This window comes from Grampus griseus (genome assembly GCF_964374135.1).
Source record: "Grampus griseus genome assembly, chromosome: 8".
NCBI classification, from domain to species: domain Eukaryota; kingdom Metazoa; phylum Chordata; class Mammalia; order Artiodactyla; family Delphinidae; genus Grampus; species Grampus griseus.
Window position 1 is genome coordinate 67,033,736 of NC_139002.1, and position 25,232 is coordinate 67,058,967.

At 35.2% G+C, this 25,232-nt stretch overlaps 1 protein-coding gene across 2 annotated transcripts in view; it reads left to right on the top strand.

The window, feature by feature from the left end:
• Positions 1-25,232, top strand: part of USP47 (ubiquitin specific peptidase 47) — a 123,484-nt gene that overhangs the window by 51,712 nt on the left and 46,540 nt on the right. For both annotated transcript variants that reach the window (XM_082659406.1, XM_082659407.1), the window contains 5 exons: positions 924-1,062; positions 6,217-6,313; positions 10,335-10,480; positions 11,033-11,112; positions 13,074-13,223. In XM_082659406.1, the coding sequence (XP_082515532.1) occupies positions 924-1,062; positions 6,217-6,313; positions 10,335-10,480; positions 11,033-11,112; positions 13,074-13,223 (612 nt within the window). The remainder of the gene's footprint in view (positions 1-923; positions 1,063-6,216; positions 6,314-10,334; positions 10,481-11,032; positions 11,113-13,073; positions 13,224-25,232) is intronic.

Genomic DNA, 25,232 nt, shown 5'->3' on the forward strand with positions numbered 1-25,232 from the left:
AGCCTTTCCTGTCTGGTTCAGTGGCTTTAGTGATCGTCAAATCTAGTAACTCCCAATTTGAGAGAGATTCATTGAAAAAACCTGGTCTGATTTACCTTGCTGCTTTACAGACTGAGGAAACTCACAGAGTTTATGGACTTTTTCAGAACGCTTCTCTTTAATGAAACTTTCCTCAGGAAAAGTTCTTCTGTTTGATGCTTTTCATTTAGAAGTCTATTGTGAATTAGAATGCCTCTCTGGACAGTAGACAGTAATTAAACACAGGATATCCATACAGAAGCAATGCCAGAATATGTTCTGACTTTCCTTAATCTCATTGTTTATTTTTATGACATCATGAGAAGATTTTGATTAGTCTGACATTGAAACTAAATTAGCTATTAATTTGGGGATTCATGTTTTAAAATGCTTAGTAATTAGTCTTCAGCTCTTAGTTGCTTGTGCTGATTTTATATCCCTTACTCCTTTTGGACATCTTCCTCATTAATAGGAAGTTTCTTATTGGAGACAATAGGAGACTATCCATTTCATTCAATACTTATTGAGTGTCCCCTACCTTTCAGGCCTACTTAGCAAGGGTGATGTAAAAATAAATGATAAACTCTGTCATTAAGGAGTTCACAATTGTACTCTGATTAATTAGTACCAGAAATCTCTCTCATGTAAACAAAATTTGAAAAAGAATTAAATAAATTTGAGAAAGTAAGAACTTTGGAAGGAGACCTAAGCATTTTTCCAAAGTGTGTTATATTGGGCATCTTTCAAACCTTCCTACAGGAAATAGTGAGGGTATATACTTTGAATGTCTTGGTGGTACCAGTAATGCCTTGTCTTTTTTTCATTGCCTCAGGAATTAGTATGCCTTTTTTCATTGTTTTAGCAATATTTACCACTCAGTAAATATTGGTTATGCTACATTTTAGGAGGATTCCAGTGCTGGGGATGACAGTGTTCATGACAAATTTATAGGTCCACTTCCAAGAGAAGGTTCTGTGGGCTCTACCAGTGATTATGTCAGCCAAAGCTACTCCTATTCATCTATTTTGAATAAATCAGAAACTGGTAAGATATATTATTGTTGTCGTTGTTGTATTTTCATAAAATCATAGGGCATTAATCCAGAGTAATCTTAGCAATCTCAAGCCTAATCTTCTCATTTTATGGATTAGAGAAAACAGACCCAGAGCAAGATCACTAGTTAGCAGAAGCAAAGTTAGAACAAGAATGTGGTTTCCCTTTCCCTCAACCCATTGTTATTTTTACTGTATTGTTACTGCCATTATTTAGTAAAAAATATTAAATATTGGATTTTGAAGGAAGACTTTTTCTGTTTGATAATTTTCTATCTTGAATTTAATCTTAAATTTTTGAAGTTGACTTCCTCTGGAAAGGAATGTATCTCCATGTGCATTGGAATAGACTATGGCAGATACTTTCATGTGGAAACAGATGGGCCAGGCTTATTTTATCAGAACTACTGTGTTATCTTCTAGTTTAATCTAATCATATGTTTGAAATTAATCATGTAATTTAAAAATTCCTGTTAGCTTTTTTCTGAATATGTTTAAACCTATATTTTTGAATTTTTTTTCAATTTATTGAGCTAATGGAATTGCTTTATTTATGCAGTTTTATATTTATATATAAGACTGGTTAATTGCCTGAAAATATAATCTGGATACTTTCACATATCATTTTATCTTAAAACAAACATTTTCAGTAGGTAGTATTCGTGTTAAAAGAAATGGAAACAGGCTTAGAGAAGCCTTTGATTATATAGCTAGTTAATGGTATTTCATGTTAGGTATGGCTTCAGAGTGTTTACTCTTAGAACTTTAAAACAGAGATGACTGTAAATATTAGACACAAATATCTATTATAAAAAGAAAACTGTAGAGTAATATTGTAGATACTGTTTTAATTTGTTCTGTAATCTTCCACTTACTATATTTTGTAATTGAAATGTAGAATAATTTCCTCATAGCTAATCTTTTGTACAGGCTTAATGGTGTATTTGTTCTGAAAATGGTAAAAGCTGGTCGTGTTTGGTATTTAGGATCATTTATGTCAATAGAACTTTTTGCAGCAAACTACCAAGAATAAAAGAGAATGACAAAGTATCTTTTCTCATTATACTGTCTAGAGTATAGTGACTCTCAAATTTTTATTTCTTTAAAAATCATTTTGAGATACTTGTTAAAAATGTAGGTTCTGAGGCATTACTCCTCCAAATACTAAGTTAGTTAGCTCTGCAGTAGACTGGATAAATTGCATTTTTAAAAAAATAGATACCCTAGATTATTATGAGATAGTTGGAATACTTAAAGTTCCAGATTTAACAAGTCAGGATTCTTGAAATTTTTGCTGTGTATTCTGACAACCAACTCAGTCCTTATGCAAGAAGTATTTACAGAACTCCTACTTTGTGCTGAGTACTGTATGGCTCTCTGATGCCTGTAAATTCCTAGAGACTAAAGCATACTTTAAAAAAAAAAGTTCTCCTATAATACGAATGTAATACATGTTCATTGTCATATTGTAAAATGAAAAAAGTGGAAATCACTGACAGTACTATTAACAGAAACTGCTTTAATGATTTTGCTTATTTTTGTCTTATCTTTCCTTCATCTGAATGCTTTTAAGAAAATGGGGAAATCATGTTGCGAGCAGACTTTTAATATATATTTTTTCGTGTAATACTATATGAGGAGCATGTTTCAATGTTATTAAATAGTATTTTAATATGGGTTTTAAGTGGCTGAAGAATAGTGTTTCATTATATGATTTAGATAGTTAAACTGTAATTATTACCTATGTTATGATGAACATACTTATACATAAGTTTTCATTTTCATCTGTGATTATTCCCTTAGAGTAAGTTCCTAGAAATTGAATTACTAAGTTGAAATTTATGAAAAATATTTTTAGAGGACTTTGATATACATTGCCATGTAATCATAGTCTTCATTCCCAACTATTGTTCCTCATACAGCTCTTTTCCCTACCAGTACATTTTCCTCCGGTGTTCTGGGGTACTGCCTTTGTGAATTAAAATAATCTGTACACGGGCTTCCCTGGTGGTACAGTGGTTGAGAGTCCACCTGCCAATGCAGGGGACACGGGTTCGTGCCCCAGTCTGGGAAGATCCCACATGCCGCGGAGCGGCTAGGCCCATGAGCCATGGCCGCTGAGCCTGCGCGTCCGGAGCCTGTGCTCCGCAACGGGGGAGGCCACAACAGTGAGAGGCCCGCGTACCGCAAAAAAAAAAAAAAAAAAAATCTGTACACATCCAAAGGAGCTGGGGTTCAAAAAGTGTTCTTTTTAAAAAATATTTATTTATTGTTTATTTGTACCAGTTCTTAGTTGTGGCACACAGATCTTTGTTGCTGCATGCGGGATCTTCATTGTGGCACACAGGATATTTAGTTGTGGCATGTGGGATCTTTTTAGTTGTGGCATGCAGGATTTAGTTCCCTTAGTTCCCTGACCAGGGATCAGACTCGGGCCCCCTGCATTGGGAGTGCGGAGTCTTAACTACTGGACCACCAGGGAAGTCCCAAAAAGTGTTTTGTTACTGACTACTGAATTTGCATTCTCCTTAAGAAATTATTGTAAATGTACAAAATGTTTTTATTGAAAAATGCTCTCATGATTTCAACTCAGGGCTGTAAGAAAACATTTCTCCATAATGCAGTGAGGCTGAGGACTTAACATATTCTTTCCTGTTTCCCTTGCCTACCAACTGCTCTGGTAGCCAGCCACTGTTGATAGGAGATGGTTGGGGGTCGGGGGGACTTTAAGGAATAAGGAGTGGATTGAAGGCTGATGTGGACTCTCAGGTGATTAGAAACCACATGACTGAGGTATTTCATCATTTAAAACCGAGATATCTTTCCTTGGGCAGTTTCTTTCACAATTCTTTTCGTTTTATTTTATCTACTTTAGGAGTTGTCCAGTTTCATTCTACTTCATTTGACCTGTTCGAGTTCTCGTTCATTTCTTGTTGGTTCTGTTCATGATTTCTTTCTGCATTTGCCCTCTGCAGAATGGCATGTGTTCTTATGTTCTTCTCCCTTAACTAGCTTGTACTTACAATATTGATTCATAACTATTTCAGATAGAGGACCCACTTGATAACATTTATCATTTGAAATTTGCTGGTTTAGACAACGCATAATGACAAAAGATTTCTATTCAATAACATTTTATCTTACTAATCCCACTAAAACCTTCATACTTTTGGAAAATAGTTGTACATTTATTTGAGACACTGTTCATTCTGTTTACATATGGTGCTGAGTCAGGTACAAAAGACCATAGGTTTCTATATGATTCTTATTGCTAGTGGTAAAGTAAACAGCAGTGGCAAAAATTATTACTCCCTCCTTCCCTTAAACCCCTCCCCCGCCACCCTTTTTTAAGCCCAGGGAAGGGAAACAAAGTCATAAATAAATGATACATGATTGGTCTTAAGGTACACAAAGAACAATAGCAATATTCATTTACCTTTTAAGGCTGCAGGTAGAGTGGTTGTCCCTGACTGTTGAGGAGTTGGGGGAAGGAGATGGAGAAGAAGGGAAATCCCAGGCAGCCTCAGCTGAGAAGAAGGTGCAGGACAACCTGGTCTCCTTGCTTGAGTGCTGTCGTTTATGGGAAAGAGTCCGTTTATATAACCTAAGAATGAAATAATGCTTTTTATTATTAATAATCAGTCCAGATATCTTACAGATTTGTATTACTTGTAAGTCATATGCACTTCTCCCTCAAGTGCACCTGCTGCTATGCTAAGTAGTAGGATAGATAGAGAAATCAGATTTGACCCCTCCCCCCACAGTCTGTTGGGGAAGCCATACAGGTAAATAAACAGTTATAGAACAGAGTAGGACAGGGTGTTGTGAGCACAACTCAGGTGGGGCATGCTGGTTAGGAATTGAAGCAGTTTATAAGTATATAACAATGTAAAGTAAATATATAAACATATATACATAGTATTCTTAAAGATGAAAGGCACTAGAAATCAAAGCTGGAACCTTAGTCCAGAGTGAACGATAGGTAACTACTTGGTCTCTTCTTAGAATTGTGCAAGTGCAGATAGCATGGAATCTATTCCTCTTTTCCACAACTGACCAAGGTTCACTGTGCATTTGTTGGTCCTTTCATCACCTTCATTAGCAATATAGTTTATCCACAGTGTTTACCATTTCTTAAGATATTTTTGTTAATTCTTGGGAAATTGAAAAAGTATTTCAAAAAGCTTCAGTGAACGCCTTTTGCATGTATTGAGAAAAGATTTACGTTTTTTTGAGATAACCAAGTCTTTCAGTATTAAGTGGGAGTAAATAAGTTTAATTATTAAGCAATGTGTTTACCACATTTTACTAAAATAATGAGGTATAATAAAATGATGAGGCTGATTTGTGTGCTATGTGTACCTCATAAACTGGGCCTGAAGTCTACTTCAAAGGAGAAGTTCCGAAAATGTTCTCAACAGTGGTAGCCATTTCCAATTAGGTATATAAAACTAAGTACTTAAAATAGTTCACTTGACTTTTGAATGCATGTAAGTGTCTCCTTTCCTTCTCCCCCTCTCTCGGTTCTCCCCTACCTCCATCTCTGAGTTCTCTTCTTACTTTAATAGTCACTCTTTGCATAGCGTGCTGATCTGTGGGATTTCATACTTCATGGGTTTGTTAAAACAGTGGAAGTCACTTTGAGTTTGTATACAGTGAATTTATCTCATGTTGTTAATTCTTGGTAGAAATTGGTTTATGGGGCCTGATGACTGGGATAACTGGTTCGGTACTGTCTTCATTTGTTGGGTATATATGATGTTTAAAGTGAATATGTTTATACTTTTCCGTTTTAATACACAACTTTTAGATTTGGTGAACAAAGATGATTTTTGTCAAAAAATACTTTATTAAACATAACCCTCTTAAAGTTTTATTAAATGCTATGTAATATCCATGTGTATCTCTGGACGTATAGCAATATGTCCAAAGATCCTGACTTTTTCTGAGAAATAAGGTTGACATAGTGCACATATTAGCAAAGAGGTCTTTCTTAGGTGCTGTTGAAAAAATTGAAATAATTTCCAACTGTAACCTTAACCTCTCAATTTTTACTGTGTAGTAAATTCTTGTTAAGTTTTCTTTTCATTAATTTTTTGATGTAAATGCTGATTTATGTATATTTGTGTGTGCTTTTTTTTTAAAGGATATGTGGGATTAGTAAACCAAGCAATGACTTGCTATTTGAATAGCCTTTTGCAAACACTTTTTATGACTCCTGAATTTAGGAATGCATTATATAAGTGAGTATTCAAAAAAATTCTATAAATAAAATTGATTTAAGAATGAAAATATAGTTTTTAACTAATTAAGTCTGTCTTCCTTCTTGCACTTATTTGTTAAGTTTGGGGCATCTCTCACTTCTTAAAACATACCTTGAATAGTAAATAAGGAAAGGATCTTATGAGAGACAGCATATGAAAAATTTGTGGGGAAAGAGAATCAGAAGTGCATAGACAGCAAAAGGATAAAATTGATAAGATTTATGTTTAAGATAAATTATTGTATTTAAGCTTCCTCACTTTTAGCTTTAATGCCTTTGTGAAGAAATAAGTTATCTGCTTTTGGAGATAATCTGGATGTGTAAACCATATTCTTTTTTTCCTCCACCTCTCAATTTAAGAAACAAAGTTGTCTTTTTAAACTTGCAGATTTTGTTTTTTAATTAAAATACAATGCAGCTGTTCCGGTGTTGTGTGTGTGTGTGCGTGTGCGTGTGTGTGTGTGTGTGTGTGTGTATTAGAGAGAGAGAGAGAGAGAGAGAGAGAGAATGTATTTTTAAAAGAATGTATATATATCAGATACTTTAAAATGCTCTATGGAGGAAGTCCATATTTAAATAAACCCTAAAGTCAGACATTTATTTTTATGAGTATCCTATTATAATACATTTAATACACTCTCACTTTGTGTATTTCTTTACAGTATACATAACTTATTTTTTAAGACATTTTAAAGTACAAATAAACTGATTTTTTTCTCCTTTTTGTGTTACTTTTGAGTAACATCTTTGTAATTACTGTAAATATGTATTTAAACTATTTTTGGAACTTTTGATATTACAAACAACATTATATTACCATTGCATTCATATGTAAGCTCATCATCTGAATTTACTTGTAAAAATTGGCCTGTTTTTCATTCAGCAAGTATTTGTTACCTAGTGTTTATATGCTAGGCATTTGGTAGAGAGAGATGAAGTTAGAAATAAGATCTTTGTTTTTAAGTAATTTACAGATCTCTTCACAGTAGCAATATATGTATGTATAAAATAGTTTAAATAACATTTAAGGATGGCTAAATACCATGAGAGTTTAGAGAGAAGGGAGATTAATGAAACTTGGAGAAGTGGCTTAGAAGAGCAAGTAGAACTTGAGGTAGGTCCTGAAGATAGGTATGGTTTGGCCAGGTAGAGACGAAAAAGAGGGCCTTGTAGACAGGAGGACTTTCAAGAGCAAAACTGAGTAATAGTAAGTGCTACCTAAATGTTTGTTATTGTTAGTTTGTATCAGGTACTGTTCTGAGCACTTTACATATAGACTCATTTAATTCTCATGGTAACTGTATGAATTATTGAATACATGCTGTTATCCACATTTTACAAAGGAGGTAACTGAAGACACAGAGAGGTTAAATAGTTTGCCAGAGGCCACACTGCTAGAAGTAGCAACCCACTAGATGCCAGAATTTCCATTACCCTATTCGACCTGTATTGTAGTTGATGCCACTAAGTGCGATATATTGCAGGGGCCTCCAGGAGATCTGCTTAAATGGAGTTTTTGTCAGAAGAAGATGGAAGATGAGGTTAATAGATGAAATCTAGAGCTTGTCCTCAAAACTAGAACAAACTCAGTAGTCCATGATAATGTGCCTTCTCTGGGGAGTGTTGCTTAGGAACAGGGACCCCAGGAGCTTAACCATGAGTTCCACCCTGGAAGAGGTCCGTAAACATATAGCTCTGTGGAAAAGAGTAAGAGCATAGCCAGATTGATTGATTCAGCAAACATATGTTGCACAATTATTGTGTGCCAAGCACTCTTTTAGGCACAGAAATTACAGTGGTGAATAAGACAGAGTCCCTCCCTTAGACCTTCTGTAGGTCAGCCAATAGAATGAGCTCATTTCACAGTCATGTATGCCATGAAGAAAATCACGACAGTATGGAAAGAATAACTGTCAAGACGTAGGGTGAGTAGTTACGGAGGGCCCCTCTGAGGAAATACCATAGAATAGACTTGACAGGAGTCAGTCCTGTGAAGATACAGGAGAAGAACATTCAAGGCAGAAGAAACCGTAAGTGCAAAAGCCTTTGAGGAACAAAAATCCATTGTGACTGGAGCCCAGTGAGTGGAGGGGGAGTGAGAGATAAGATTAAAGAGGATGCCTTAGAGATTGTAAAAAGAGAATGAAGCTTTTTGCAGGTGGGGAAACAAAGCCCAAGAGCCTGATGGTGTTTCATAATGTAGAACTAAGGAAGGAATGGCTCCTTTAAGAAGCTGGACCTCGCTGGGCTACAGACAGGGTAGCACTAGCATGAAGGATAGAGTTCTGTTTGTTTATTTTCTTCACTTGCTACACAAGAGCTGGAGAGAACCTACCACTTCAGGTGTGTAGGCATGAATTATGGAAAATTTCAAAATATTAAAAAATAGTGAAATAGTATAATGAATCCCTCTGTACCCATCACCCAGCTTTGGATATTATCAACTCATTATCAATCTTTTTTGTCTATAATCCTCCATTCTGATTATTTGGAAGCACATACCCAATCATATCATCTGTAAATTATATCTCAGGTCACTGCTAAGATTTCCCTGATTGCTTCATAATATCTTTTTTAAACATTCTGTTCAAATCACGATCTAAACAAGATCTGTGCATTGAAATTGATTGATAAGACTCTTAACTTAGAAATGCAAACCAAAACTACAAAGAGGTGTCACCTCACACTGGTCAGAATGGCCATCATCAAAAAAAATCTACAAACAATAAATACTGGAGAGGGTATGGAGAAAAGGGAACCTCTTGCACTGTTGGTGGGAATGTAAATTGATACAGCCACTATGGAGAACAGTATGGAGGTTCCTTAAAAAACTAAAAATAGAACTACCATACGGCCCAGCAATCCCACTACTGGGCATATACCCTGAGAAAACCACAATTCAAAAAGAGTCATGTACCACAATGTTCATTGCAGCACTATTTACAATAACCAGGACATGGAAGCAACCTAAGTATCTGTCAACAGATGAATGGATAAAGGTGTGGCACATATATACAATGGAGTATTACTCAGCCATAAAAAGAAACGAAATTGAGTTATTTGTAGTGAGGTGGATGGACCTAGAGTCTGTCATACAGAGTGAAGTAAGTCAGGAAGAGAAAAACAAATACCATATGCTAACACATATATGGAATCTAAAAAAAGAAAATGGTTCTGAAGAATCTAGGGGCAGGACAGGAATAAAGACGCAGATGTAGAGAATGGATTTGAGGACACGGGGAGGGGGAAGGGTAAGCTGGGACGAAGTGAGAGAGTGGCATGGACATATATACACTACCAAACGTAAAACAGATAGCTAGTGGGAAGCAGCCACATGGTACAGGGAGATCAGCTCAGTGCTTTGTGACCACCTAGAGTGGTGGGATAGGGAGGGTGGGAGGGAGATGCAAGAGGGAGGGGATATGGGGATATATGTATAGGTATAGCTGACTCACTTTGTTGTATGGCAGAAAGTAACATAACATTGTAAAGCAATTATACTCCAATAAAGATGTTAAAAAAAAAAAGAAGACTCAACCTATTGACTTTTAATCCTCTTCGATCTTATTTCCACATTGCAATTTATTCCTTGAATATATATATATATATATATATATATATCAAACACTGATGGCATTTTTCCTATAGTTTTTCACAGTTTGCATTTCGATGGTTGAGTGTCATTTAATATTCTGTTCCCTGTATTTTTATGAGTTAATAATTAGGACAAGAATCTTGACCAGATTCAAGTTCATCAATTACTTTCAAATGACCTTTGCGTTTTATTCATGTTGCCTTCTTATGCCTTTTCTTGTGAAAGTCTAACTTTTTTCTAAATTTATGAATTAGAGAAAGACTAATGTTTCATTAGATATTAATAGCTTCGGTTAATATCCAAAGCCCTCAGAGTTAACATCTTAACATTTGTTATGATAATATTAATTATGCTTTAAAGAATAAAGATATTTTGTAGATAATTTTCAAACATTTCATTTCAATAGGTGGGAATTTGAAGAATCTGAAGAAGATCCAGTGACGAGTATACCATACCAACTTCAAAGGCTTTTTGTTTTGTTACAAACCAGCAAAAAGAGAGCAATTGAAACCACAGATGTTACAAGGAGCTTTGGATGGGATAGTAGTGAGGGTACCAATTCTCTTATAATGATAAGTATTTGTAATAGTCAAAGGAATTCTGAGACCGTATTATAAACAAATGACACATATTAACATCTTAATTAACTTTACCTTAAACCTTTTGATTGCTTTTTGCTGGCATTTAAAAATAACTTATTTTGAAAATTTAAGCTCTGAGCCATAAATTTTTGATCAATTAAAATTTTCTTGTAAAGTAAGTTTGGTTATACTCTATTTTTATGTACTCAAGCTAAAATTTTAAAAGGGTGTTGGCTTAGATTTTTATTATCATATTTCTTGACTCTACAGTGAAAAATAACAAAAATAGCAAATATTGTAGCACTATAGAGCATATGCTATTTATAAAGTGATGAGCTCTTGTGATTCTTTTCCTTGTGATTGCCTTTTTATGACTATAATGTATATTTTGTGTTCTTTTTAAATTTAGCATTATTTTATGTAGACTTTTCCATATTTCTGACAATTTGCTTTTAAACAACAAATTAATGCTACATTACACTAAGTTAATAGCTCTTTTTAATTAAATTTTATCTTAAAATAGCTTGGCAGCAGCATGATGTACAAGAACTGTGCAGAGTCATGTTTGATGCTTTGGAACAGAAATGGAAACAAACAGAACAGGTAATTTATCTCTCAGGTTGAGGGGAGTGTTTTCTAATAAATTATTCATTACCTTACAGTGACTTTATTCTATTGGAATGTTTTAAAACTTGGGCATTAGTCCAGTTGTCAAAGTACTGACAGTTTCCTCATCTTTAAAATAAGTTGGGCCCTGTGATCTAGATGATCTCTGTTTAGCTAAGAACTAGGTAATTCATACATGTGTGTGTGTTTTGGGGATGATTTTTGGACAGTATTTTCAGATATTTGCTAAGTAAATTAGATGGCTTATCTGTTACACATTATAAAGTATACATTGTAAAGTATATTCATCTAGCATTACCTTCTTTTTGACCAGTCAGGTATAGGCATGCTTTTGACACCTACGATCCTTGTTAATCTGACCCTATTCTTCTTATCCAGTGGAAGGAGGAACAGGTTAGAAGTGGGAGAATATTAGATATATCATTGGGGTGAGACATAAGGCTGAACTGGATGGGGCTCAGGACTCAGTACAGAGGAGGGTTTATGCTAGGTGTAGTGATAGAAGATCACTAGAGGTAAAAAGGGGGAAGAATCTGGAAGGTAGCCTGGAGGATCTACTCTCTGGAACTATTATGATGGCTTGGACTAAAGTTTTTCAAACTAGATTGTGATCCATTCACTTATGAAATAAATTTAGTGAATCAACACCAGCACTTTAAAAAAAAGGAATAAAATTGAAAAGTATAAGAGAAGCATCACATAAGTAAGGGTAAGTATTGTTTTATGCAACTTTTGTTACAGTTATATGTATTGGGTTGCGGTGTACATTATTTTCTTACTGTGGGTTGCTATCAAAACTGCTTGAAAAACACTGGATTGAAACACTTATAAATGCCCTCTCAAGTAGAGAAGACATAATCAAATATAACTGGGGCAGGTGAATGAAGAAAGCTTCATTAAATAAATAGTATTAGAATAGACAGTTATGGTGGATCCTAATTTGAAGGCTTATGAATTCTAGATACTTGAAGAGGTATAAATTTATGAAAGAGGTAAACTGTAATATGCTTTCCCTCTTAACTGTTCTTAAGAGATATTGGAAAAAATTTTAAGTTCATTTAGTGATCTAGTTTCTCTTCATTATAGGATTGTATTTTCATAACTTTATGTAGATGGTATTGGGGTGTTTCTTTTTCATAGGTCTGAAGGTACCCTTCCTCCTCGTTACATCCCTACGTGGGTCAACACTTCTATTAAGACCAGTTAGGGCATTCCTTCTGAGTTCCCAAGTTTGGGTACAAGAATCTTGAGGCAAGACATTCACATGGAGGGTCCTTACTTAGGGAGTTACCTGCCTCCTTTGAGTCAGAATAGCCCCAGTTGGCTAAGTTTGGGGAGTAGGTGAGAGATCCATTCTTTTAGGTGAGGATATTTTGAGGGAGATGGAGTTTAAGATTTTTTTTTCAATTTCTGTACATTTAAAAAATTACAGTATATTTTTTCTTTAAATTGTTTTATGTATATTACTGAAAGTTAAAAAGTTGTATTTGTACCTTGAGATAGAGGATATGATTTTAGGAATCAGAATATTGCGAAAGTGGTGGTAATATATGTAAAGCTATAAAAGTAGCCAGTTGTTTAGCTGTGTGATTATCAGTATGCCTAAAATAATGTCATGATGTATTCTCATCCTAATGAAAAGATAATACGGGGCTTAGTAGTGAAATCAGTAATCAGCTTATCAACAAAACACATTTTAATAGTGGGATTTTTAGTAATGTGAGAATTGAAATAATTTTTGCACATTCTTAATTTATTTTGTTTTTGTTAAACCTTTATTTTTTCCTGTAGAATTTAGATTAGATAAATCTTAAAGGTTTCTAAAACTTCAACAGTAAGAATGAATATCCTTTTGAAAATCATTCTAAAAGACATAAAATATTGGTAACTTACTTTTAAGGAACGCTTTAAAAAATATAAATGTTCTTATTTTTTAGGCTGATCTTATAAATGAACTGTATCAAGGCAAGCTGAAGGACTACGTGAGATGTCTGGAATGTGGTTATGAGGGTTGGAGAATCGACACATATCTTGATATTCCATTGGTCATCCGACCTTATGGGTCCAGCCAAGCATTTGCTAGTGTGGTGTGTACCTTTCAGCTGACTGCTTGTGTATCCATACACAGAATACATAATAGCACAGTGGTATAATATATCCTAAGGTAAGTATCATCCTAGATACACCTTCTTGGGTTGTTAGACATTCCTGCATTTAAACTAGCAAGATCTAGAAGATTTTTGACCCTTCAGTGAGTCCTAATAGTGCATGTATAAGAGGGGAAGTATATGCAAATATACTGCCTCATGGCTCAATCTTTTATTCTTTCTTAGAGGTGACTAGATTATTTCACTTTCTTTTTTTTTTTTAAGCTCTAAACAATCTATTTTATGAATGGTACTTTTTTTTTTTTTGGCCTTGCCGTGTGGCTTATGGGATCTTGGTTTCCCGACCAGGGATTGAACCTGGGCCCTTGGCAGTGAGAGCATGGAGTCCTAACCACTGGACCGCCAGGGAATTCCCTGTAAGTCTACTTCTGTGATTTTTTTTTGTTTTGAGGGTATTGTTTTGTTCCATTGGAAAAATAACCTCTGGATTTTTTGACAAACAGAGGCCACATTTTTTAAAGAAGCATCCCTATTCTAAAATTTAATTTTAAAATGATGCAGGTATTATATAACCACAGATAATTTGAAGACTCAGAACTATATATAATTAACTTAGTTACTTATATATTGAGTATCAAATTGGGCAATTAAGATTTTCTCATTCCTCCTTTTGTTATCTATTTTTAACTGCGTTTTGATAATTTTATTATTGCATTTTATTCTTAGGTTTGCATATTGAATTGCTTATACAAAGGGAGAGTCTTGGAAGGAGTTAATTTGACATTTAAAATTAGAGTTCAGAAACATTTATTTGAACCTGTTATGAGCCAGGGGAAACTTTCAAAGCTAACTAAGATATCTGAAAAAGTAGAATTTCATCATGATATTGCTTTGGATCTTACTTATGCTGCAGTCAAGCCGATGGTGGCTGCAACTAAAATCAGTGTTCTTAAAGCTAGTCCATACTTTAGCCTCTAAAATAGTGCTACAAGTATGGTTTAGTACTCTGGTCTCTAGGACAATTGATGCCCTTTCTTTTTTTCTCCTATTTTTATATGACTTAAGGAAATAATCAGCAAGAAGTTATGGAATCAGTCAGTGGAAATCCAAAGGAAAAGACTTTCTGGATAGTGGAAGATCAGGCGTCCTTTGCTCCACTGTTTTTCAGTCAGCTTCCTGAATAGATTTGAAAAATTTTGTTAAGTGCTTAATAGTACCCTTTGTAAACTGCCACTCTGGGTATATGAGATTGGCATTGCTTTGAGTGGCTAGTTTTATTTTTCATTTTTGTTTTGTTTTTACTTTATTTATTTTGACAGTTTAAGGTAGAAGTGACATACTGAAAAATCATTAACATATGTGTTTCAGTGACTTATCTCCTAGCTTATTTTAAAATATTGGCATTTCTTTAACAAAATATACTAGGGAAATAGTCAGTAGTCCCAAGTGATATACACTATTTTTTCTACTTTATTTATGAAAGTATTTTTTATGTAAGATTTTTCACATATATGTTCAGTTTAGTTTTTCCTTTTTTTACATATTTATTGAATGTTGAGAAAGCTAGTTTTATTTGTGTTATGTTGGAATCTAATATTTGAGTATTCAGCAAATATAATTGCATAGCTAAATCTGTATGTTGTAATTTATTCACCTGCTGAATCGTCACCACTCTCTTCAGTACATTATAGACATAGCAGTGGAATGATTTGGAGGACATTTTTGGAGAAGTGAAAAAAGTCACATTTCTAAATGAAATTCTCCAAATTCTCTCCTGCACTGATACATGGATGACGGTGGTGGTGGTGGTGGAGATTATTCAGTGGGAATTGGAAGTTACAGCTATGAAGCAGTATGTGAGCAGGTTTATAACACACATGCGCTAATAGGGCTTGCAGAAGGGAACCTAAACCTTCCTAGACTTTGCTGGAATCTCTTGAGGGAAATTACAGCAGGTGAAACTACCCAAGATAGGGGTTCTAAGGAGGATACTACCTTCAGAGAACTTTAGTTAGAGGTAAGTGGTTTCCCTTTATTTTCTGAATTCAAACTTATAACCTACACTTGTTAAACTGCAGAAATCATCATACAGCATCTAAATTTAGTGTTATATCACTGCTTGCCATTGTGTATTTTGTTAGTTCTATGTGTTTTAAAAAGAATTTGGCATAAATGTGGATTGTAAATGTCTAGTTAAAAGAAGCATTATAAAATCTCATTCAGACTCTTATAATATTTGGCCTTAATTTGAGTTGAACTCTTTTAAAATTTATTTTTCTACTTTTATTAAGGGTCTCTGGTATGTTTGCCGTATTGGCTGTGTATACATATACACATAAACATACTTGAATACATGCACACATAAATACACACATGTACTTACGTACAATACAACATTGATGGTTATATGTACTGCTTATTATATATTCTGTTTAGTGAGCCATAATACTATAGTTATGTGTGTTCCATGAGGTTAACACCTGGTGTTTAATTTCAGATAATTAAGTGTGAAGTTCTGTTAAAAATGAAAGTTGTTTTTTTTAAACTTCATCTGAAACATCCAATTTCTATAGTTGTTTTATCTCCATGTTTAAATAAACTTGAGAATAATATTTAAGGTTAAATTAGAATGGAGTTGCCACTTAGTTAATTTATCATTATAACATCTGTAATCAATTTTCATGGTTATTTTTCACCGTGATTGATAACAGACTAGTTTTTTAGTAAGTGCTAGGAATCATGTATAGTTTTTTTTTTTTTTTTTTTTTTTTGCGGTACGCGGGCCTCTCACTGTTGTGGCCTCTCCCGCTGCGGAGCACAGGCTCCGGACGCGCAGGCTCAGCGGCCATGGCTCACGGGCCCAGCCGCTCCGCGGCATGTGGGATCTTCCTGGACCGGGGCACGAACCCGTGTCCCCTGCATCAGCAGGCGGACTCTCAACCACTGCGCCACCAGGGAAGCCCCCTCACGTATAGTTTTTTAAAAAGCTTTTCATCCTAATATTTTCTTTGTTGAATCATTTCTTAGTTATTATAACTATAATATTTATTAAATTTCTGGTCTTCATTCTACCTGGCCAAGTAGTGAAAAGGGTTATTCTGCCATTCTGTCTCTCAGATTGAGTTCTATTCAACACTAGTCTCCAATGAGATTTAATAGATGTTTGGGAGAAGGCTTCTGATTAAATAAATTTGGGAAACTGTGTAGCTGTAATTCTCTGTGGGAAGTTTACAGTGCGTATTTAATTTTAAATGCCCTGAGTGTTCCTGTAGTGGAGAAATTTGTTTAACTGGGTTTAACCAATCTTATATTTTCTCTGTGGGACATGTCAGTATTTCAAGAGACACTAGGATTCTAAGGAACGTAGTTTGTGAAGCTCTGCATTAGATTAAGGTGATTTAAGGAAGTCTCTACTTTGTTACATTAACATTTATGTCCTTGGGACCTTGGGGGGGAGTGAGAATACTAAAATATATGTTATAATTTCCTGTTGTTTCACATAGTTTGTTATTAATCCTGAAAGATTATATATATTAATCTTTTAAAAAACTTGATTCTCAGTGATTTATTAGGTAATTACAACCTTTTATTTTCACTGATTAGAGCTGTCTGCGTGAAACCAATCTCTCTGAACTTTATAATCAAAGAAACCTTGAATCTGCTCATTGCCAAGCATATTTGAGAATGTATTATTATAAGAAGATACTCCTAAATACATTCTAATGATACATAAAAATTGGAAATATTTTTATTGGTGAATTATGAAAACATTTTATAAACAAAAATGATATAGCCTCATATGTTTGACATTGACTAGGGAAGCTTTTCTACTTAATAGTAAATTTTATTTATTTTTAAATTTTTTTAATAGTAAATTTTAAACACTATCTTGTTATAGATACCCTTTGTCATGTATTTATTGAGTTGCTTATTCTGTGGCAGGCACTGTTCTAGACCATTTATTTTAGGGTAGTTTTATTTTCTTTCGGGATAAGTACATTTAAGTATCTGTTTATTATGACAAAATGTCTGAAATTGGATTTAGCTGTATAGTTCCATATAGTGTCTTTGGAAAGATCAGATTATGTACTTGTTCCCTAAGTAAACACAATTTAACTATCATTTTAAAGTTTTGAATAGAAAATTGTTAAATTCATAAGTATTTACAAAATCGTAAGTGTTTCAGGTATTTAGTGTACACAAGTTTATATCATAAGTGCTACCCTGATTTAACACGTAATTTGGACATTCTTATATGGCTGGCTTAACCACATAACTCATTTGGATGGTACAGTAGTCCAAATTTGTCCAAATATGTAAGCATCACATAAAGAAAACTCTCTTCCACAGACTCTATCCTCATTTTTCCAGGAATTTGTGTGGTTGGACATAGTGGGAACCAGTTTAAAAAGTGGGGACTTCTGCTTTCAGGATGATGGAGTAGATGTACATTGCCCTATTCCTCCCGCTAAAACAACTGAAAATCTTGAACATTATATATAAAATAAACATAAGAAGACTGAAAGGTGGAGAAAAGGCATAAAGACTAGGGACCTCAGGATTCAAGGAATGACATGGGGTGAGTTCCCTGGGTTTTCTTTTTGCCTAATATTTCCCAAACTTGAAGATGATGGCAGGCTGGAAATAGCAACTAGCACAGACTAGTAAGCCTGCTCTCTCTAGCCAAAAGACTGGGAAAGACAGAACAGGTAGCCAGTAACTGCTATGCTCTAGCCAAACACTGCAGAAAGACTATGGCCCCAACCCTGACCCATGCCAGCCAAGGCTGAGTGGGGAGCCTAGACTTCCACCCTTATGAAGTTGTAACAAGGCTCTCCAACCCCCTGCTGGGGTGATTTCAGAGAAGATTGAGTAGGGAGGCAGGAGTTTCTTCCCTGCTCGACAGTACTGAACCTCCCCACTGCCATTCTCCCTTTCCCCTGGTTAACTGTCATTAGAGACCATGTGGGGAGCCTGGCCTTACACTCCCACCTAAACAGTAAGGAGGTGCTCCTTTCCCTTCCCACTGGAGTAATGTTGGAGGAGGCCTAGGTGAGAGTCAGGACTTTCACCGCTTCCCAGGAGTAAGGAGGCTCTCCCCCTCCTACCTGTGGTGTTGGTGGAGGCCACAAAGGGAGCAGTAATGAGATACTCCTGCTGTCACAGCCCAGGTGGTGTCAGCGGAGGCTTACTGAGTAGCCAGAATCCCTACCCTTGCCAGCAGTAGTGAGGAACCCCTCCCCACCACCAGTTTCAACATTGGCCAAGTGAAATTGGACTTCTACTCCCACCTGGCAGTAATTGGGCAGGAACCTTTTCCCCAGCTGGAACAGTGTCAGAGGAAGCCAGCTAAACTGGAAGATTTAAAATAGGGTCCAGAATATCATAATACCCCACATATTAAGGTTTCAATTAAAGAAATCATTCTGTATTCTGAGAACCAGGAAAATTTCATTTTGAATGAAAGAAGAGAATCAAGAGACATAAACACCAAAATAACAGATGTTAGAATTATCTGACAAATATTTTAAAGCAGGCATCATAGAAATACTTCAGTGAGAGTTCCTGAACCCACTTGAAACAAATGAGAAAATTGAGAGTCCTGGGGAAGAAATAGCAGGTATAAAAAAAAATGAAACGGGAATTTAGAACTGAGAAATGCAAGAACCAAACTCAAAAAGTTAGTGGATAGGCTCAACAGCTGAATGGAAGAGACAGTGTATAATCAGTAAACCTGAAGATAGAACAATAGAAGTTACCCAATCTAAATAACAGAGAAAATAGACTGAAGGGGGGATAAAGATCCTCAGGGACCCATGGGACTATAACAGAGGGTCTAACATTTGTGTCACTGGAGTCCTGGAAGGAAAGGAAAAAGAAGGCAGGGCTAGAAAAATGAAGAAATAATGACTGAAGACTTCCCAAATTTGGCAAAAGGCATAAAGCCACAGGTCAGAGAAGCTGAGCAAACAACATAAGCCAAAAGAACTTCACGTCAAGTTCAATTATAGCTAAACTTTTGAAAACTAAAGACAAAATATCTTGAAAGCAGTGAGTGAGAAAAGGTTCTGTTTCTACAGGAGAAAAGCACTCTGATTTCTCATAAGCAGATTTTTCATCAGAAACTATGGAGGCCTGAAGGCAGTGGCATATTTTTGAAGTGTTGAAAGAAAAGACCTGTCAACTAGAGTTTTATACCCAGTGAAAATATTCAGGAATGAAGGGAAAAATCAAGACATTCTTAGATGAGGGAACACTAAGAGAATTTGTCACTAGCAGACCTACCTTAAAAAAATGGCTAAAGAAATTTCTCTAAATAGAAAGGGAATGATAAAAGGAAGGTATATTGGAACATTAGGAATGAAGAAAGAACATAGTAAGCAAAAATTTGGGTAAATACAGTAGGCTTTCCTTGTCCTCCTGAGTTTTCTAAATTATGTTTGATAGTTGAACCAAAATTGTAACACTGTTTGATGTGGTTCTAAATGTATGTAGAGGAACTATTTAAGACAATTATATTATAAATGGGAGAAGGTAAAAAGACATAGAGGTAAGCTTTCTGTACTTCACTTGAACTGGTAAAAGGATGGGACCAACAGACAGATAAGTTTTGTGTATGTAATGTAATACCCAGAGCGACCACTGAAAGAGATAAACTCAAAAGCACTGTAGATAAATCAAAGTAAAATTAAAAAAAATTTTTTTGGTCATCCACAGGAAGGCAGGAAAAATAAAACAAAACAAAAATTTAAAATAGCATACTTATTTACATGTAAATGGTCTAATTATACCAAATAAAAGGCAGAGGTCAGCATATTAGATTAAAAAAAAGTGACCCAACAGTATGCTAGCTACAAAAACTCCCTACAGTATATTGGTATAGGCAGGTTGATAGTAAAAGGATTGAAAATGTTATACCATGTAAACATTAATCAAGATAAATGAGGAATGGCTATATTAATATCAGGTAAAGTAGACTTTGAAGCAAAATTACTAGAGACAGAGAAGGGCATTATCTAATGATAAAAAGGTCAAACCATCAAGAAGACAGCAATCCTAAATGTGTATGTACCAAGTAACAGAGCTGCAAAATACATGAGGTGAAAGCTGTCCTACCTGAAAGGAGAGACTGACAAATCTGCCATTATAGTTGGAGACTTCAATGCCCTTCTCAATAATTGATAGGTAGAATCTCTAGACAGAAAATTAGCAAAGATATGGAACTTAACAATACCATCAACCAACAAGATCCAACAGACATTTATAATATGGTCCACTCAGCAACAGCAGAGTATAACATTCAAGAGCCTGTGGACTACATACTAGGGTAGACCATATCCTGGGCCATCATACAAACCTCAATTTAAATTAAAATCATAGAGTATATGTTATTCAGCCACACTGGAGTCAAATTGGAAATCAACAGAAAGATAAGTGGAAAATCACCAAACATTTGAAAACTAAACAACACACTTAAATCCATGAGTCAAAGAGAAAGTCTCAAGGGAAATGTTTTTAAAAATACTTTGAACTGAATGGAAATGAAAATATAACATGTCAGAAATTTTGAGACACAGCTGAAGCAATACTACTGATAGGGGAACTTAGAACACTAAATGCTGCCCTTTAGCAAAAATTCTTAACATTAGAAAAAAGAGGAATTGTTTTGAATCAATAATCTACGCTTCCACCTAACCTAGAAAAAAGAGCAAAAGAAACCCAAAGCCAGCAGAAGGAAGGACATAATAAAGAAAAGGACAGAAATCTGTGAAATTGAAAACAGAAAATTAATAAATGAGAGCTATTATTTGAAAACATCAATCCGATTGACAAACATTTAGCAAGATTGACAGAAGGGGAAAAAAGATAAGAAAAAATTTTCCGGTATTAAGAATGAAATTAGTACCACTACAAACCTTGTAGATATCAAAACGATAGTAAGGGACAACTCTGCAAACATAAATTTGATAACTCAGATGAAATGAGCCAATGCCTTGAAAAGCACAAAGTACAACTTATCTAATATGACTTGAATAGCCCTATAACTCTTAAAATATTAAATTCATAATTTAAAATCTCTTAGAAAGAAAATCTATAAGTTGGAATGGTTTCACTGGAGACTTGTACCAGGCATCTTTAGCACAGTGAACACCAGTTCTACACAACCCCTTCCAAAAAACAGAAAGGAAAGAACCCTTTTCAGTGTATTTTATGAAGCTAGTCTTATCCTCATACTAAACCAGACAAAGACAGTTAAAACTACAACAATAACAACAACAAAAAACAAGACACAAAAAACTATGACCAAGCCACTATTCTTTATATATATATACACACACACACATATATATATCTTTATTGGAGTATAATTGATTTACAATGTTGTGTTAGTTTTTGCTATACAACAAAGTGAATCATCTGTATGTATACATATATGCTCATATCCCCTCCCTCTTGCATCTCCCTCCCACCCTCCCTATCCCACCCCTCTAGGTGGTCACAGCACGGAGCTAATCTCCCTGTGCTATGCGGCTGCTTCCTACTAGCTATCTGTTTTACATTTGGTAGTGTATATGTGTCAGTGCCACTCATTCACTTTGTCCCAGCTTACCCTTCCCCCTCCCCATGTCCTCAAGTCCATTCTGTACGTCTGTGTCTTTATTCCTGTCCTGCCCCTAGATTCTTCAGAACTATTTGTTTTTTTAGATTCCACATATATGTTAGCATATGATATTTGTTTTTCTCTTCCTGACTTACTTCACTCTGTATGACAGACTAGGTCCATCCACCTCACTACAAGTAACTCAATTTCATTTCTTTTTATGGCTGAGTAATAGTCCATTGTATATATGTGCCACATCTTCTTTATCCATTCATCTGCCAGTGGGCGCTTAGGTTGCTTCCATGTCCTGGCTATTGTAAATAGTGCTGCAATGAACATTGTGGTACGTGACGCTTTTTGAATTATGGTTTTCTCAGGGTATATGCCCAGTAGTGGGATTGCTGGGTTGTATGGTAGTTCTATTCTTAGATTTTTAAGGAACCTCTGTACTGTTCTTCATAGTGGCTATATCAGTTTACATTCCCACCAACAGTGGAAGAGGGTTCCTTTTTCTCCACACCCTCTCCAGCATTTATTGTTTCTATATTTTTTGATGATGGCCATTCTGACCAGTGTGAGGTGATACCTCATTGTGGTTTTGATTTGCATTTCTCTAATGATTAGTGATGTTGAGCATCCTTTCATTTGCTTGTTGGCAATCTATATGTCTACTTAGGAGAAATGTCTATTCATGTCTTCTGCCTATTTTTGGATTGGGTTGTTTGTTTTTCTGATATTGAGCTGTATAAGCTGCTTTTATATTTTGGAGGTTAATCCTTTGTCAGTTGCTTTGTTTGGAAGTATTTTCTCCCATTCTGAGGGTTGTCTTTTCGTCTTGTTTATGGTTTCCTTTGCTGTGCAAAAGCTTTTAAGTTTCATTAGCTCCCATTTGTTTATTTTTTATTTTATTTCCTTTTCTCTAGGTAGTGGATCAAAAAGGATCTTGCTGTGATTTATGTCATAGAGCATTCTGCCTATATTTTCTTCTAAGAGTTTTATAGTGTCTTGACTTACATTTAGGTTTTTAATCCATTATGAGGGTTTTTTTTGTATGGTGTTAGGAAGTGTTCTAATTTCGTTCTTTTACATGTAGCTATCCAGTTTTCCCAGCACCACTTATTGAAGAGGCTGTCTTTTCTCCATTGTATATTCTTTCCTCCTTTATCAAAGATAAGGTGACCATATGTGCATGGGTTTATCTCTGGCAAGCCAGTATTCTTAATGCATACAGATGGGAAAATCTTTGTCAAATTATTACCAAATAGAATTAAGCAATATATAAGGAGAATTATATACCATGTCTAAGTAGAGTTCATTCTAGGGATTCAAGGCTTGTCAGTATGTAAAAAATCAATGACTGTAATCTAGCATATTAACAGAGAAAAGAAGAAAATTCACATGATCATATCAATTGACTTAGAAAAAGTACGTGACAAAGTTCAATATCCACTTATGATTAAAAAAACTATCTGAAAACTAGTAATGGAGGATAATTTTCTCAACCTGGTAAAGAATGTATTCAGAAATGTAGAGCTACCATCGTACTTCATGGTGAAAGACGGAATATTTTCTCCCTAAAACATCAAGGTTATCTAGGCAAGGATGTCTGCTGTCACTCTTATTCAGTTCAGTACTGGAAGTCATAGCCAGTACAGTAAGGCAAGAAGAGGAAATAAAAGGCATACCAATAAAAGGAAGAAATAAAATTGTTCCCCCCCTTTTTTATTTATTTTTATTTTTGAATTTTATTTATTTTTTATACAGCAGGTTCTTATCAGTTATCTATTTTATATATATTAAGCATATATAGGTCAATCCCAATCTCCCAATTCATCCCACCATAACCACCACCATCCCCCCGAGCCTGCTTTACCCCCTTGGTGTCCATAAGTTTGTTCTCTACATCTGTGTCTCTATTTCTGCCTTGCAGACTGGTTCATCTGTACCATTTTTCTAGATTCCACATATATGCATTCATAAATGATATTTGTTTTTCTCTTTTGATTTATTTCACTCTGTATGACAGTCTCTACAAATGACCCAATTTCATTCCTTCTTATGGCTGAGTAATATTCCATTGTATATACATACCACATCTTCTTTATCCATTCGTCTGTCGATGGGCATTTAGGTTGCTTCCATGACCTGGCTATTGAACATTGGGGTGCATGTGTCTTTTTGAATTATTGTTTTCTCTGGGTATATGCCCAGTAGTGGGTTTGCTGCGTCATTTGGTAATTCTATTTTTAGTTTTCTAAGGAACCTCCCTACTGTTCTTCACAGTGGCTGTTATCAGTTTACATTCCCACCAACAGTGCAAGAGGGTGCCCTTTTCTCCACACCCTCTCCAGCATTTGTTGTTTGTGGATTTTCTGATGATGCCCATTCTGACCAGTGTGAGGTGATACCTCATTGTAGTTTTGATGTGCATTTCTCTAATAATTTGTGATGTTGAGCAGCTTTTCATGTGACTCGTGGCCATCTGTATGTCTTCTTTGGAGAAATATCTATTTAGGTCTTCTGCTCATTTTTGGATTCTGTTGTTTGTTTTTTTGATATTGAGCTACATGAGCTATTTATATATTTTGGAGATTAATCCTTTGTTGATTCGTTTGCACATATTTTCTCACATTCTGAGGGTTGTCTTTTCATCTTGTTTATAGTTTCCTTTGCTGTGCAAAAGTTTTTAAGTTTCATTAGGTCCCATTTGTTTACTTTTGTTTTTGCTTCCATTTCTCTAGGAGGTGGGTCAAAAAACATCTTGCTGTGATTTACATCAAAGAGCGTTCTTCCTATGTTTTCCTCTAAGAGTTTTATAGTATCCAGTCTAACATTTAGGTCTTTAATCTATTTTGAGTTTATTTTTGTGTGTGGTGTTAGGGAGTGTTCTAATTTCATTCTTTTACATGTAGCTGTCCAGTTTTCCCAGCACCACTTACTGAAGACACTGTCTTTTTTCCATTGTATATCCTTGCCTTCTTTGTCGTAGATTAGTTGACCATAGGTGTGTGGGTTTATCTCTGGGCTTTCTAGCCTGTTCCATTGATCTATATTTCTCGTTTTGTGCCAGTACCATATTGTCTTGATTACTGTAGGTTTGTAGTATAGTCTGAATTCAGGGAGTCTGATTCCTCCAGTTCCATTTTTTTCTCTCAAGATTGCTTTGGCTATTTGGGGTCTATTGTGTCTTCATACAAATTTTAAGATTTTTTGTTCTAGTTCTGTAAAAAAATGCCATTGGTAATTTGATAGGGATTGCATTGAATCTGTAGATTGCTTTGGGTAGTATAGTCATTTTCACAATATTGATTCTTCCAATCCATGAACATGGTCTATCTCTCCATCTGTTTATGTCATCTTTGATTTCTTTCATCAGCGTCTTATAG